We start from the raw sequence: 17,192 nt of genomic DNA on the forward strand, positions 1-17,192 counted from the left end.
ATTTAAGATGAAGGCGACAAGGTTTAAAAGGGATATAACCATACAACCATATAACAATTACAGCACGGAAACAGGGCCTTTATCTCGGCCCTACAAGTCCGTGTGAACGAACAACGCGTTTTTTCCCCCGATTTAAATTGACTTAGTCCCACCTGACCTGCACCTTCCATACCCTATAACCCTCCATTCCCTTCTCATCCATATGCCTATCCAATTTATTTTTGGGCTAAAAAATGATAATCATTTATGAACCTGATGTCCACCACTTTGAAATTAGCTACAATTGGGTAACCAACTAATGCTTTCATTCCACAAGATTATTTTATATTTGTTTCAGAATCTCTAGTAAAAAAAGTTCCCCCTCATGGCTTTTTGACCCCTCGATAAAGCTTCTTTGTTATGTCCCTTAATTCTGAAGTCAGTATGTCCATAACTCTTTTATTTTGAATCTTCCCTATTAGGTCAAAGGGAAAAGCTTGTCCACATCAACTCTGTCTTTTAAATCTCATCATTTTAAAGTCCTCTATCAGTAAAGAAGTCCCCCCTTGTTACCCCTAAACTTCTGTCCCTTAATGCGCTCCAGAGAATAAAGACCTAACGGGTAACTTTTTCACACAAAGTGTGGTGGGTGTACGGAACAAGCTGCCAGAGGAGATAGTTGAGGCTGGGGCTATCGCAACGTTTAAGAAACAATTAGACAGGTACATGGATAGGACAGGTTTGGAGGGATATGGACCAAATGCAGGCAGGTGGGACTAGTGCAGATCGGACATGTCGGTCGGTATGGGAAATTTGGGCCGAAGGGCCTGTTTTCATGCTGTATCACTCTCTGACTCTATAATAATGTACTGTTGAATCTTTGAACCGTTGATCAATCTGAAATGGAAGAAATGAGTCAGAAAACAGTGAAATGATGATAAAGTGATGGGCCGTTTAATTTTATACAAGGCTGGACATTTTGTGCATTGAGATCCCATTTTTTCACGGTGAACTTTTCAGGGGTTGGGTGTGTGAGTCAATTGCTTTAATTTTGAATGCTTAGACATGATGTCAGTGTAAGTGTCAAACTATCGGGAACTGTTGATTACTCTGCAGGTGGGAAGTTGACAGAGCTAAAAATACAAGTGTTATCTGCAGGCATCTGCCGCCTGCGATGCATAATTCATGGCTTTATTGTCTCGAGGTCTGTTTTAAAATACATGCGACATGAACGTTACATGAAAAAGGTTCACAGGGTCGGATGTGCCCTTTATTTCTAATGAAATTTCTTATTAAAGTACGAATTCTTCTGTGTTTAAACTACGTTAAAGAGGTGGTGTAACAACTGAATGGCACTGTGGTGGAGTTGCTGCCTCACAGAGAAAGAGACCCTGTTCCATCCCGACCTTGGGTTCTGCCTGTGTGGAGTTTGCACGTTCTCCCTGTGACCGCGTGGGGGGGGGGGGGTTGTAGGTCCATTGGCCCTCTGTAATTTACGCCTAGTGTGTAGGGGGTGGATGGGAAAGTGGGTTAATATACTGTAGAACAATAGACAATAGGTGGGTGCAGGAGTAGGCCATTCGGCCCTTCGAGCCTGCACCGCCATTCAATATGATCATGGCTGATCATCCAACTCAGTATCCCGTACCTGCCTTCTCTCCATACCCCCTGATCCCCTTAGCCACAAGGGTCACATCTAACTCCCTCTTAAATATAGCCAATGAACTGTGTGGCCTCAACTACCCTCCGTGGCAGAGAGTTCCAGAGATTCACCACATGGCTGATCATCCCCAATCAGTACCCCGTTCCTGCCTTCTCCCCATATCCACTGACTCCGCTATTTTAAGAGCCCTATCTAGCTCTCTCTTGAAAGTATCCAGAGAACCGGCCTCCACCGCCCTCTGAGGCAGAGAATTCCACAGACTCACCACTCTCTGTGAGAAAAAGTGTTTCCTCGACTCCGTTCCAAAATGGCTTACCCTTTATTCTTAAACTGTGTGGCCCCTGGTTCTGGACTCCCCCAACATCGGGAACATGTTTCCTGCCTCTAGCGTGCCCAAACCCTTAATAATCTTACATGTTTCATTAAGAACCCCTCTCATCCTTCTAAACTCCAGAGTGTACAAGCCCAGCCGCTCCATTCTCTCAGCATATGACAGTCCCGCCATCCCGGGAATTAACCTGGACTCCCCCAACATCGGGAACATGTTTCCTGCCTCTAGCATGTCAATCAATCAATCAATGAGTTATTAAGCATGCCATTGTTTTCTATTTATTCTTTTTGGAGGGTCACAACAAGTATTGAGCATTTCCATAAAAACATCCCCACCATCGAAGTGATCTACAGGAGATGCTGCCTCATAAAGGCCGCCAATATTACCAAGACACCCGCACCCTGGACACGCTCCCATTTCACTCGGCAACAAAGCACAGGGGTGGAATGCATCATCAATAAGGATGGTATTATAGTTATTTGAAAATTTAGTGCCCTAGAAAATGTGGTGATTTTGTATTGCGGTGGTGGGGTGTGTTAGCACGGTTTGGGTTTGTAAATATTTATTTTATATCACAATTAAGTAAATTATTTTTGATTTTTTTAAAAAAAGGAGTCTTTCTTAGGTGGAGGTTGAGGAACAACTTCATCCAAACAACTATCAGGCTCAGCAACATGACAAACGCCAACCTCAACTATGAGTCTCTTTGGTTGCATGAAGGTCTGGTTTTTTGAACTCGAATTGCGTTTTTGAATTTATTGAATTTTTGCTTATTATATATTATCTGTGTCCATGTTGTTTACTGGCTTGGAATGTTGCTGGAAGTGAGAATTTCAGTTCCATTGTCGGTACATATGAGAATAATAATAATAATAATAATAATAATAAGTTTATTTATATAGCACATTTGTAGTCAATTTTCATTGACCCCAAAGTGCTTTACATAATTTAAAAATCAGTTTCATACAACGCATAAAGATGGGTTAACAAAATAATAAAATGCATAAACAGGACAAACATCCACCACAGCATTCATCATTGTGGTGGAAGGCACAAAAAATTTTGGCCGTCCTCCTCCATCCCCCCCCCCCCCCCCCCCCCCCGTGGACAGGACCAGAGTCCAGAGTCCAGTCCAGGAATGAAACACTTGATTCTTGAAGGTAGACACAAGAGATGCTGGAGTAACTCAGCGGGACAGGCAGCATCTCTGGAGAGAAGGAACGGGTGACGTTTCGAGTCGAGACCCTTCTTCAGACTGATGTCTGGGGAGGGGGTGGGACGGAGATAGAATGTCGTCGGAGACAGCAAGACTGGCGGGAGAACTGGGGAAGGGGAGGGGATGGAGAGAGAGAGAGAGAAAGCAAGGGCTACTTCAAGTAGCAAACTTAATTCTTGATAGACACAAGAAAGTTGGAGTCAGGCAGCATCTCTGGAGAGAAGGAACAATCAAGAGAGAGCTCTTAAAAATAGCGGAGTCAGGGGATATGGGGAGAAGGCAGGAACGGGGTACTGATTGGGAATGATCAGCCATGATCACAGTGAATGGCGGTGCTGGCTCGAAAGGGCGAATGGCCTCCTCCTGCACCTAGTGTCTATTGACTTCGGCCTAGGTGTAAAACATAGAAAACATGGAAACATAGAAACATAGAAATTAGGTGCAGGAGTAGGCCATTCGGCCCTTCGAGCCTGCACCGCCATTCAATATGATCATGGCTGATCATCCAACTCAGTATCCCGTACCTGCCTTCTCTCCATACCCTCTGATCCCTTTAGCCACAAGGGCCACATCTAACTCCCTCTTAAATATAGCCAATAAACTGGCCTCGACCACCCTCTGTGGCAGACAGTTCCAGAGATTCACCACTCTCTGTGTGAAAAAAGTTATTCTCATTTCAGTTTTAAAGGATTTCCCCCTTATCCTTAAGCTGTGACCCCTTGTCCTGGACTTCCCCAACATCGGGAACAATCTTCCTGCATCTAGCCTGTCCAACCCCCTAAGAATTTGTAAGTTTCTATAAGATCCCCTCTCAATCTCCTAAATTCTAGAGAGTATAAACCAAGTCTATCCAGTCTTTCTTCATAAGACAGTCCTGACATCCCAGGAATCAGTCTGGTGAACTGTCTCTGCACTCCCTCTATGGCAATAATGTCCTTCCTCAGATTTGGTGTAAAGTGTCACTAGTGTTTGTAGGATAGCATTAGTGTGCAGGGATCGCTGGTCAGTGTGGACTCGATGGGCCAAAGGGTCTGTTTCCATGCAGCATCTCTAAACTGAAACTTATTTCTGCAGTCATCTAGCAATAAATGAAGTCAGAATTGGAAGTTTTGTTTACTTACGATCCAAAAATGAAGTAAACAGCATGGTGAACCGACTTCTCCGACTGCCCTCGTCCGCCCACATCCGGACCACACCCACGCCGGTCTGTAACATCACGTCGTTTGCTACAGTGCTGCAAAACTTTGCCTTGAGGTTTTCAATGGCGCTGCTCCCATCATAGACGGCCACAAAGTTCCTCTTGCATTCATTGGAGTGGTCCATTTGATAGTCAATGAAGCGCAAATAAATCTAGCGTGGGGGAAAAGATGTTGAAATTTCAAATCATGAGTTCGTGAGTTCCAGGAGCAGAATGAGGCCATTCGGCCCGTCATGTCTACTCCGCCGTTCGGTCACGGATGGTCTTTTAAGAAGGAACTGCAGATGCTGGAAAAATCGAAGGTAGGCAAAATTGCTGGAGAAACTCAGCAGGGTGCAGCAGCATCTATGGAGCGAAGGAGATGGGCAACGTTTCGGGCCAAAACCCAAAGGGTGAAGGAAATAGGCAACGTTTTGGGCCAAAGCCCAAAGGATGAAGGAAATAGGCAACGTTTTGGGCCAAAGCCCAAAGGATGAAGGAAATAGGCAACGTTTTGGGCCAAAGCCCAAAGGATGAAGGAAATTTCCTTTGCTCCATAGATGCTGCTGCACCCGCTGAGTTTCTCCAGCACTTTTGCCCACCTTCGATTTTCCGGCATCTGCAGTTCCTTCTTAAACAGTAAAACTCTTTAGCCCACAATGTCTGCACCAAACATGATGGAAGGCCAACTCTTAACTTGGGATAGGCATACGTTGGGATAGGCATATGGATGAGAAGGGAATGGAGGGTTATGGTATGAGTGCAGGCAGATGGGACTAAGGGAAAAAAAGTCATTCGGCACGGACTTGTAGGGCCGAGATGTCTTGTTTCCGTGCTGTAATTGTTATATGGTTGTTATATGGTTAACTGCCTGCAACAATCCACATGGACCTCGGGTGCTCCATGTGTGGAGTTTGCATGCTCTAACTGTGATTTCAGTTCTCCTCCGGGTGCTTGGGTTTCCGATCACATCCCAAATCCGTGTCGGTTTGCAGGTTAATTGCCCTCTGCAAATTGCCCCTTGTGTGTAGAGAGTGTGAATGGGTGATCGAAACGTCGCCTATTTCCTTCGCTCCATAGATGCTGCTGCACCCGCTGAGTTTCTCCAGCACTTTTTGTCTACAGTCATGGATGGTCTTTCTCTCCCTCTCAACAACGACACGTGTCTGCGTGGCTTGGACCATCGGCATCATGCCACAGTAAGGCTGAACTATCAAATCAAACAGCACGGAGTCATAGAGTGATACAGTGTGGAAACAGGCCCTTCGGCCCAACTTGCCCACACCGCCCAACACGTCCCAGCTGCACTGGTCCCACCAGCCTGTGTTTATCTCTCCAAACCTGTCCTGTCCACGTACCCGTCTATTTTCCACCTGTATCGTGAGCGTTGGGATAGTCCCAGCCTCAACTACCTCCTCTGGCAGCTTGTTCCATACTTGGTTTATACTCTCTAGAATTTAGGAGATTGAGAGGGGATCTTATAGAAACTTACAAAATTCTTAAGGGATTGGACAGGCTAGATGCAGGAAGATTGTTCCCGATGTTGGGGAAGTCCAGGACAAGGGGTCACAGCTTAAGGATAAGGGGAAAATCCTTTAAAACCGAGATGAGAAGAACTTTTTTCACACAGAGAGTGGTGAATCTCTGGAACTCTCTGCCACAGAGGGTAGTTGATGCCAGTTCATTGGCTATATTTAAGAGGGAGTTAGATGTGGCCCTTGTGGCTAAGGGGATCAGGTGGTATGGAGAGAAGGCAGGTACAGGATACTGAGTTGGATGATCAGCCATGATCATATTGAATGGCGGTGCAGGCTCGAAGGGCCGAATGGCCTACTCCTGCACCTAATTTCTATGTTTCTATGTTTCTATGTTTCTATACACCCACCGACCTTTGTGTGAAAAAGTTACCACTCAGATTTCTATTAAATCTTTTCCCCCCCATCTTAAACCTATGTCCCCTGGTCTTCGACTCACCTACTCTGGGCAAGAGACTCTGTGCATTTACCCGATCTATTCCCCTCATGATTATGTACACCTCTATAAGATCACCACTCATCCCCCTATGCTCCAAGGAAGTCCCACCCTACTCAACCGCTCCCTATAGTTCAGACCCTCCAGTTCTGGCAACAACCTCGTAAATATTAAGCATTTAGATTTCATAGTGAAACAATGCATTGAATAAAGTCAATGGACAATAGACAATAGATGCAGGAGTAGAGGCCATTTGACCCCTTTGAACCAGCACCGCCATTCAATGCGATCATGGCTGATCATCCCCAATCAGTACCCCGTTCCTGCCTTCTCCCCATATCCCCTGACTCTGCTATCTTTAAGAGCCCTATCCAGCTCTCTCTTGAAAATATCCAGAGAACCTGCCTCCACCGCCCTCTGAGGCAGAGAATTCCACAGACTCACAACTCTCTGTGTGAAAAAGTGTTTCCTCATCTCCGTTCTAAATGGCTTACCCCTTATTCTTAAACTGTGGTCCCTTGTTCTGGACTCCCCCAAAATTGGGAACATGTTTCCTGCCTCTAGCGTGTCCAAACCCTTAATAACATTATATGTGTCAATAAGATCCTCTCTCATCCTTCTAAAGTCCAGAGTGTACAAGCCCAGCCACTCCATTTAGTCCGATGTTAATTGTTGTTTTTCCCCCAGCTTTAATTAAAAGTGTTACTTAGTGTCAATCTCTGAGTCTTATCTCACGTTAATCTGCGTTCGAAAATCCTCCTGATCTGGGTTGACTTGTGGTTAAAGCTAATGGTTCAACTCAAAGGGCAAACATAATAGCTTTGGCTCGTGGGATCCCAGCTTCCCGGGGTGATGAGTGGAATCTGTCTATCAAGCTCAATAGATAATCACTGGGCCTCTGCTCGCTGGAGTTTAGAAGGTTGAGGGGGGACCTTATTACAACTCACAGAATTTCATAACACGAGGATTTCAGTATTGGAGTAAAGAGGTTCTTCTGCAGTTGTATAGGGCTCTGGTGAGACCACATCTGGAGTATTGTGTACAGTTTTGGTCTCCTAATTTGAGGAAGGACATCCTTGTGATTGAGGCAGTGCAGCATAGGTTCACGAGATTGATCCCTGGGATTGCAGGACAGTCATATGAGGAAAGATTGAAAAGACTAGGCTTGTATTCACTGGAGTTTAGAAGGATGAGGGGGATCTTATAGAAACATATAAAATTATAAAAGAACTATACAAGCTAGATGCAGTGAAAATGTTCCCAATGTTGGGCGAGTCCAGAACCAGGGGCCACAGTCTTAGAATAAAGGGGAGGTTATTTAAGATTGAGGTGAGAAAAAACTTTTTCACCCAGAGAGTTGTGAATTTGTGGAATTCCCTGCCACAGAGGGCAGTGGAGGCCAAGTCACTGGATGGATTTAAGAGAGAGTTAGATAGAGCTCTAGGGACTAGTGGAATCAAGGGCTATGGAGAGAAGGCAGGAAAATGGGATTAGGAGGCTGAGATCAGCCATGATTGAGTGGTGGAGTGGACTCGATGGGCCGAATGGCCTAATTCTGCTCCTATAACTTATGATGGAGCAGATTGTTTATCATACTTTAAAACAACACAGCTTTCAGGATCAATGACAATTGAAGTCACAAACAGCAGCTCCAGTCATTCCCAAGGTGTACATTAGTTTGGCATTGATTCTATTATTCTAGAAGGTTTGACGAACATGTGTAAAGAGAAGTTCAAATGACGACCTGGCAAATAAAATAAAATGGATTGTGTAACAGTTTTAAAAATGGTGGTTAGAGGTCAAACGACAGTTGTCTTTGCAATTCCAATCTCCCGATAATTCCCGATCCAGACAATTCCCAATAATCAGTATTCAAGAGAACCAACGGCTTTTGGAAGATGAAGATATATTTTCAAATTCATGCCCATTGCACACAACATCGATGATAAATAAACCTCGTCAAATGTGGCTAATGTTCAATAGGAAAATAAACCCATTTTGGAGTGTGTGTGTGAGTGTGTGTATGAGTGAGTGTGTGTGTGTGTGAGTGTGAGCGTGTGTGAGTGTGTGTGTGAGTGTGAGTGTGTGAGTGTGTGTGAGTGTGAGTGAGAGTGTGTGTGTGAGTGTGTGTGAGTGTGTGTGTGCGTGAGTGTGTGTGTTAGTGTGTGCATGTGTGTGTGTGTGTGCGTGTGTGTGAATGAGTGAGAGTGTGAGTGAGTGTGGTTGAGTGAGTGTGAGAATGTGTGAATGTGTGTGAGTGTGTGAATATGTGTGTGAGTGAGTGTGAGTGTGTGTGTGAGTGTGTGTGTGAGTGTGTGTGTGTGTGTGTGTGTGAGTGTGTGTGTGTGTGTGTGTGTGTGTGTGTGTGTGTGTGTGTGAGTGTGAGTGTGTGAGTGAGTGTGTGTGTGTGTGTGTGAGAGAGTGTGTGTGTGAGTGTGTGAGTTAGTGTGTGCATGTGTGTGTGTGTGTGTGTGTGTGTGCGTGAATGAGTGAGGGTGTGAGTGAGTGTGGTTGAGTGAGTGTGAGAATGTGTGAATGTGTGTGAGTGTGTGAATATGTGTGTGAGTGAGTGTGAGAGTGTGAGTGAGTGTGTGCGTGATTGATTGATCGATTGATCGATTGCCTGAAATATCTATCAAATACAGCATGGAAACAGGCCCTTCGGCCCACCGAGTCCATGCCAACCATCGATCACCCGTTCACACTAGTTCTACTTTATTCCCACTTCCCCATCCACTCCCTACACACAAGGAACAATTTACAGAGGCCAATTCACCTGCACATCTTTGGGAAGTGGCAGGAAACCTGAGCACCCGGATTTAACCAACTGAGAATGTGCAAACTCCACACAGACAGCAACCAAGGTCAAATCGAACGCATGTCCTTGATACTGTGAGTAAGCAGCTCTACCTGCTGCCCCACTGTGCCATACTCAAGTGTGTATATATATATATGAATATTTATATATATATCAGTGTATATATTTTCCCTGTGACATTATTATTCTTTTTATGTAAGAAGGAACTGCAGATGCTGGAAAAATCGAAGGTGGACAAAAATGCTGGAGGAACTCAGCGGGTGAGGCAGCATCTATGGAGCGAAGGAATAGGTGACGTTTCGGGTCGAGACCCTTCTTGAGACTGATGAAGGAATAGGTGACGTTTCGGGTCGAGACCCTTCCGGGTCTCGACCCGAAACGTCGCCTATTCCTTCGCTCCATAGATGCTGCCTCACCCGCTGAGTTCCTCCAGCATTTTTGTCTACCTTCGTCATTCTTCCTGCTATTTGTCTAACGTAATGTTTATACAACTGGTCCAGTGTGCAATATGTGCAGGAAGGAACTTCAGATACTGGTTTACCCCGAAGATAGGCTCAAAGTGCTGGAGTAACTCAGCCGTACAGGCAGCGTCTCTCTGAGAAAAGGAATCACTGAAGGGACCAGTCTAAAGAAGGGTCTCGACCCAAAACGTCACCCATTCCTTCTCTCCTGAGATGCTGCCTGTCCCGCTGAGTTACTCCAGCATTTTGTGTCTAGCCACTACTTCCACTGTTTGCATCTTTGTATCCCTGTCATCAGCACATCCTCAAGTGTAGTATGTCAGGACAGTTATTATTATCCATTAAGCTGAGAGAGTAGGTCTATTTTAACATTAAATAGTACCTGCATATGTCACATTTGACAAAATGTCTCTACAATCAAAATGTTTCATCACTTGGCTCCATTTTCAGCTGCAAAAGGAAATAACATCCTCACATGTTCTCACAATATGAATACCCGTGTCTAGAGAGTACCCCTTACTCATTGAACGACCACTGGTTCTGGACTCCCCCAACATCGGGAACATTTTTCCTGCATCTAACCTGTCCAATCCCTTAAGAATTTTAGGTAGACAAAAGTGCTGGAGAAACTCAGCGGGTGCAGCAGCATCTAAGGAGCGAAGGAAATAGGCAACGTTTCGTCCCGAAACCCTTCTTCAGACTGGTGTGGGGGGGGGGGGGGGGGGGGGGGGGGGCGAAGAAAAAGAAAAAGGAAGAGGAGAAGCCCGAGGGCTGAGGGAGAGCTGACAAGGGGAGAAGACAGCAAGGGCTACCGTAAATTGGAGAATTCAATGTTTATGCCGCTAGGGTGCAGACTGCCCAAGCGGAATATGAGGTGCTGCCCCTAAAATATCCGGTGGTGCTCACTCTGGCCATGCAGGAGGCCCAGGACAGAGAGGTTGGATTTGGAATGGGAGAGGGACTTGAAGTGCTGAGCCACCGGGAGATCAGGTTAGTTAATGTGGACCGAGCGGAGGTGTTCGCTTGGACTCACCGATGTAGATCAGCTGACATCTAGAACCTACACTGCACTCCCTCAATAGCATGAATGTCCTTCCTCAAATTGGGAGACCAAAACTGCACACAAGGGCCCTGTACAACTGTAACAACAACAATATATTTCCTATTGTCTTTTCAACAAAAGGAATCGATGAAATAAGTTTGTGCTTAATTTCAATTCATTCAGATGCAGAACAGTAGCAGAATGCATGGATTGCTTCAATGACACTGTAACAATAGTCCATTATACATCAACTCAAAAACCTTGTCTCAAATTAGCTTTCAACTAATAATTTAAACTGTGAGACACATTGCTTTAAAAATGCAATTTTCCCATTGGAATATACGGGTGCTGTCTGTACGGAGTTTGTACGTTCTCCCCGTGACCACGTGGGTTTTCTCCGGGCGCTCCGGTTTCCTCCCACACTCCAAAGACGTACAGGTTTGTACGTTAATTGGCTTTGGTAAATATTGTAAATTGTCCCTAGTGTGTGTAGGATAGTATAAAGGCATCGCTGGTTGGCACGGACTCAGTGGGCTGATGGGCCTGTTTCCACGCTGTATCTCTAAACTAAACTAAAGTAACAGTTAACTAATACAAGGTTTATTCCCGGGATGGCGGGACTGTCACATGCTGAGAGAATGGAGCGGCTGGGCTTGTACACTCTGGAGTTTAGAAGGATGAGAGGGAAATCTCATTGAAACATATACGATTGTTAAGGGCTTGGACACGCTAGAGGCAGGAAACATGTTCCCAATGTTGGGGGAGTCCAGAACCAGGGGCCACACAGTTTAAGAATAAGGAGTAAGCCATTTAGAACGGAGACGAGGAAACACTTTTTCTCACAGAGAGTGGTGAGTCTGTGGAATTCTCTGCCTCGGAGGGCGGTGGAGGCCGGTTCTCTGGATGCTTTCAATAGAGAGCTAGTTAGGGTTCTTAAAGATAGCGGAGTCAGGGGATATGGGTAGAAGGCACTGATTGGGGATGATCAACCATGATCACATTGAATGGCGGTACTGGCTCGAAGGGCCGAATGGCCTCTACTCCTGCACCTATTGTCTAAGATGGATTTTCTTTGTGAGCACAGTTTGAAATTATTACCAAAATGTCGATCAATGAGAATAAGTTGAAAGTTTCCTTGTTATTGATTTTGAATCCTTTGAGATTTAAATTTATTGTAAACCATCACTAATTGTGGAGAAATCAGCGCGCTCTCTGCCTCTCCACACTTGTACCAGGACCAACAGATCAACCTGGAGAAGAAGCTTTCCATAAACAACACTCCCTTCCCTTCTGAATGAACCCAAGCTAGCATTGCAAAGCCATTTTGGTCTCAACATATAACCATTTTAACTCCTCTTCCCATTCTCATACTGACCTTCGGGGAACATGGATAGGTAATGTTTTGGGTCTGAACCTCTCTTCAGACTCAATCTGAAGAAGGGTCCCAACATGAAACATCATCTATCCATGTTCTCCAGAGATAATAGACACTAGACAATAGGTGCAGGAGTAGACCATTCGGCCCTTCAAGCCAGCACCGCCATTCAATGTGATCATGGCTGATCATTCCCAATCAGTACCCCGTTCCTGCCTTCTCCCCACAGAGTTACTCCAGCACTGTGTGAAACGTCACCTATCCATGTTCTCCACAGATGCTGCCTGACCAACTGAGTTACTCCAGCACTCTGTGAAACATCACCTATCCATGTTCTCCACAGATGCTGCCTGACCCGCTGAGTTACTCCAGCACTCTGTGAAACGTCACCATCATGTTCTCCACAGATGCTGAAGCTGAGTTACTCCAGCACTCTGTGAAACGTCACCTATCCATGTTCTCCACAGATGCTGCCTGAAAGTTATGGTGCAGCAGTCTATGGAGCGAAGGAAATAGGCAACGTTTCGGGCCGAAATCCTTCTGGAAATAGGCAACGTTTCGGGCCGAAACCCTTATGGGTTTCGGCCCAAAACGTTGCCTATTTCCTTAGCTCCATAGATGCTGCTGCACCCGCTGAGTTACTCCAGCACTCTGTGAAACGTCACCTATTCATGTTCTCCACAGATGCTGCCTGACCCGCTGAGTTACTCCAGCACTCTGTGCCTTTTTTTGTGAACCACCGCCTGCAGTTCCTTGTGTCTACATCTTAATACACACGTCCTGTCGTACAGGCAGCCTTGTGCAAAGTACAAAAGCAGACGCGACCTACTTTAGATTTGGCGGGTGCTCTAACAGTCCAAATGCAGTCAATGGCTTCTCCCAGTTTTATTTTCCCCTCTTTCTCAATCTGACTGGAGTAGATAATCCCATCAGAGCCCGATAATTGAAACTGGCAATCTAGGGAGAGACAGCAGAGAGAGGTGGTGGGAAAAAGGAAGAACATGTTAAGGTTTTATTCACTAAACACAAAGTTAAAAGCTCATTTTGAACTGGTAAGTGTAACGATACCTGGAATAGGATTCAGGATTCCACCGAGGTAAATAAAATCAGGATCTGCAAAGATAGGACCAGTTGAATGTTTTATCAACTTAAGAGCACAGAACACACAACAGTACAGTACAGGAACACTGTCCACACTTTCTGAAGGGTCTCGGACCTGAAACGTCACCCATTCCTTCTCTCCGTCCCGCTGAGTTACTCCAGCATCTTGTGTCTCCAGCACCTTCTGCCCTCAATGTCTGTGCCGAACATGATGCCAAGTTAAACTAATGTCCACTGCCTGCATGTGACCCATCTCACTCCATTCCCTGCATGTCCTTGTGCCTATCCTAAAGCACCCAGAGTGCTCCTGCTGTATCTGCCACTCCCTGTGTGTAAAACTGGGTGTAAATCAACGTTGAAACAAGCCTTCCTCTTCTCCATTCTTCCCCTATATCACCCCCACCCCTCTCTCTCTCTGTGGTGTCCCACCTGGACCCGCACATATTTCTTCCCTCCCCTTCTCCTTCCACCTACATTCCTTCCTCCAGCTTCACAATTCGCCACTCATATTCAAAAGCCCTCCTCACCTGTATCAACCTATCACCTGCCAGGCTTTGTGCTGCCCCATCCAGCCTTCTCCCACCCCCCCCCCCCCCCCACACCCATCAGTCTGAAAAAGGGTCCCGACCCGAAACATCACCTATCCATGTTCTCCACAGATGCTGCCTGACCCGCTGAGTTACTCCAGCACTCTGTGAAACGTCACCTATCCATGTTCCCCACACAGATGCTGCCTGACCCGCTGAGTTATGGTGCAGCAGCATCTATGGAGCTAAGGAAATAGGCAATGTTTCGGGCCGAAATCCTTCTGGAAATAGGCAACGTTTTGGGCCGAAACCCTTCCGGGTTTCGGCCCGAAACGTTGCCTATTTCCTTAGCTCCATAGATGCTGCTGCACCCGCTGAGATACTCCAGCACTCTGTGAAACGTCACCTATCCATGTTCTCCACAGATGCTGCCTGACCCGCTGAGTTACTCCGGCACTCTGTGTCTCTTGTCATGTATAAAACAACAGTTACAAAGCAAACAATGTTCATCTCCCATTCCCACACTGACCTTTCTGTCCTGGGCCTCCTCCATTGTAAGGGTGAGGCCCAGCACACATTGGAGGAGCAGCACCTCATATATCGCTTGGGCAGCTTACACCCCAGCGGTATGAACATTGACTTCTCTAACTTCAACTAACCCTTGCTTTCTCTCTCTCTCCATCCCCTCCCCCACCCAAGTACCCCGACCAATATTAGTCTCCAAATACATTTTATCTCTGTTTGCTTTGTTGTGTGTTACTTTCTCAGCTAACAATGATCTATTCTACACTTTCCTTGATCTCCTTCCCCTTTGCCCTGTTTTCACACCTTACACTTCCCTATCAATCTATCTCCTTCCCCCCTGATGTCAGTCTGAAGAAGAGTCTCGACCCGAAACATCACCTGTCCCTTCTCTCCAGAGACGCTGCCTGTCCCGCTGAGTTACTCCAACTTTCTGTGTCTATCTTCAGTTTAAACCAGCATCTGCAGTTCCTTCCTACAAAGTGTGCTACCTGTTTTGCTCCTGTACTCGAGTTTCAAATGAAGTTGCCTCTCTTCTGATCTGTACATTCACATTATTGTGGCTAATGATATGTTTTCAAATCTACCACTGATACCTTGGGCTCTTGTCTAACCCACCCCGTCCCCTGCAGAAGGCTCGTGCCATGTGGGTTCTGTTGAAGTGACGTTTAGATTGTGTGGAGTAACTTTCAAGAGCTACAAAAGATGCGTCGGCTGACATGAGGTGTTTCTCAAACACAATGAGAAACATAATCAAACACGTCATACATTACACTCAAAGGAGCAGCAAAGTGGTACAGCGGTAGAGTTGCTGCCTCACAGCGCCAGAGACCCAGGTTCGATCCCGACTATGGGTGCTGTCTGTATGGAGTTTGCACGCTCTTTCTGTAACCCGCGTGGGATTTCACTGGGATCTCCGGTTTCCTCCCACACTCTAAAGACGACAGGTTTGGTTAATTGGTTTTGTAAAATTGTCCGTGATGTGCGTAGGATAGTGTTAGTCAAGCCAAGTCGCTTTTATTTCTATAGAACATTTAAAAAAACAACTCTCGTTGGCCAAAGTACATTGGTGAAGATACTAACGTTATAGGGTGATTTCACGAAAGGTCACTGGAGCGTAGATCCGCACCCACGTGACCGAAAATCTCAAGTGGAGGACATGCTATACATCCGGTACATGTTAGTGGATGGGAAAACACGCACTTTCACACCCGTTAAAAACATAGAAAACGGCCAGGTTTTGAGCTGCAATTTACTGTGCCAGTCGGGGTGACCGTGAGGCACAGCTACCTAGATTTACAGTAAAAAAAAAAAGATAGAAACTAAGGTAAAATCAAGAGGGAGCTGAAGGTGCCAATCCAGCGGAAGTGAACAGCGGACTTTGCCGTGGAGATTTAAAGATCCAAAATATCGGGAATTATCGCGTTTGCTCGCTGCATTTCATCAAAAGTAAGGCATTATTGACTTTTTTATCTTTATTGATAAACATGTACCGAAGTGACATATGTCCTCCAGTTAAATTTTTCGGTCACGTGAGGGGGGATCTACGCTCATTTGACATTTGGTGAAATCACCCTACACAACAGTGGTTCATAGATTGGGCGCCGATATGTTAGTGTGCGGGGATCGCTGGTCGGTGCAGACTCAGTGGGCCGAAGGGCCTGTTGCCGTGCTGTTCCTCTAAGCTAAACTTAATAACCTAGGCCACCTAGTCTGTTGAGGTAGTTACCTGGAACAAAGGTGTATTTTGCTCGAAATCCAAACCCTTCCAATTCTTCGTCGGAAGTGAATTTCACCCACAGGAATCTTCCGGAGGATTTAATGAGCGCAGGGCTCTGTTGACCACAGTAACGGTTAATGACATGGGAGAAGCCAAATGGCCCGTCCCTTACTTCCAAGTTGTCAAACCGGCAATCCCAGGACGGCTCGATGCTGTAGCGCTCGTCAAAGGTCAACTCTATCCTTTGTCGAGGGGCCGCTGCAAATACAACCATGTGTCAATAAAAATACATGCAGGGACCAACTGCAGACGCACGCTACATAGAAACATAGACAATAGGTGCAGGAGTAGGCCATTCGGCCCTTCGAGCCTGCACCACCATTCAATATGATTATGGCTGATCATCCAACTCAGTATCCTGTACCTGCCTTCTCTCCATACCCCCTGAACCCTTTAGCCACAAGGGCCACATCTAACTCCCTCTTAAATATAGCCAATGAACTGTGGCCTCAACTACTTTCTGTGGCAGAGAATTCCACAGATTCACCACTCTCTGTGTGAAAAAAAAAATTCTCATCTCGGTCCTAAAAGACTTCCCCCTGATCCTTAAACTGTGACCCCTTGTTCTGGACTTCCCCAACATGGGATACAATCTTCCTGCATCTAGCCTGTCCAACCCCTTAAGAATGTTGTAAGTTTCTATAAGATCACCCCTCAATCTTCTAAATTCTAGCGAGCACAAGCCGAGTCTATCCAGCCTTTCTTCAAGACAGTCACAAGATGCTGGAGTAACTCAGCGGGACGGGCAGTGTCTCTGGAGAGAAGGAATGGGTGAGAGTCAGTGGAAGGGTCTCAACCAAAAAAAACGTCACCTATTCCTTTTCTCCGGAGATGCTGCCTGTCCCGCCGAGTTACACCAGCATTGTGTCTCTGTCTTGTCAATAAGAGTAGTTCTCCACAGTGCAGGCCTACCTAAAGTTTCACCGTTATCAAAGGAAGGGATATCCATGGAGGTGCAAGTGGTGTGGCGGTGTGTTGGTGCAGCGGGTAGTGCAGCTGCCTCCCTTCGCCAGAGACCCTGGTCCCACCCCGACCTCTGGAGCTGTCTGTGTGTAGAGTTTGTACCTTCCCCCTACGACCACCTGGCTTTCCTTCCCACATCCCAAAGACGTGCGGGTTTGTAGGTGAATCGGGAGTGGATTTAACATAGAACGAGCGATCGTTGATCGCCAACGGCTTATCGCCAACGGGCCAACGCGCTGTTTCCACGCTGTATCTTTCAACTAAAA

General features: G+C 46.1%; 1 protein-coding gene across 1 annotated transcript in view; it reads right to left on the reverse strand.

Moving 5' to 3' along the window:
• LOC129705008 (neuropilin and tolloid-like protein 2) overlaps positions 1–17,192 on the reverse strand; it is a 50,575-nt gene that overhangs the window by 15,473 nt on the left and 17,910 nt on the right. Inside the window, exons 5-8 of the mRNA XM_055648383.1 lie at positions 15,913–16,161; positions 13,102–13,146; positions 12,863–12,990; positions 4,311–4,539 (exon numbers count right to left, since the gene is read on the reverse strand). Coding sequence (XP_055504358.1) covers positions 4,311–4,539; positions 12,863–12,990; positions 13,102–13,146; positions 15,913–16,161 — 651 coding nt within the window. The remainder of the gene's footprint in view (positions 1–4,310; positions 4,540–12,862; positions 12,991–13,101; positions 13,147–15,912; positions 16,162–17,192) is intronic.

Source organism: Leucoraja erinacea, chromosome 17 (genome assembly GCF_028641065.1).
Source record: "Leucoraja erinacea ecotype New England chromosome 17, Leri_hhj_1, whole genome shotgun sequence".
In the NCBI taxonomy this organism is placed as follows: domain Eukaryota; kingdom Metazoa; phylum Chordata; class Chondrichthyes; order Rajiformes; family Rajidae; genus Leucoraja; species Leucoraja erinaceus.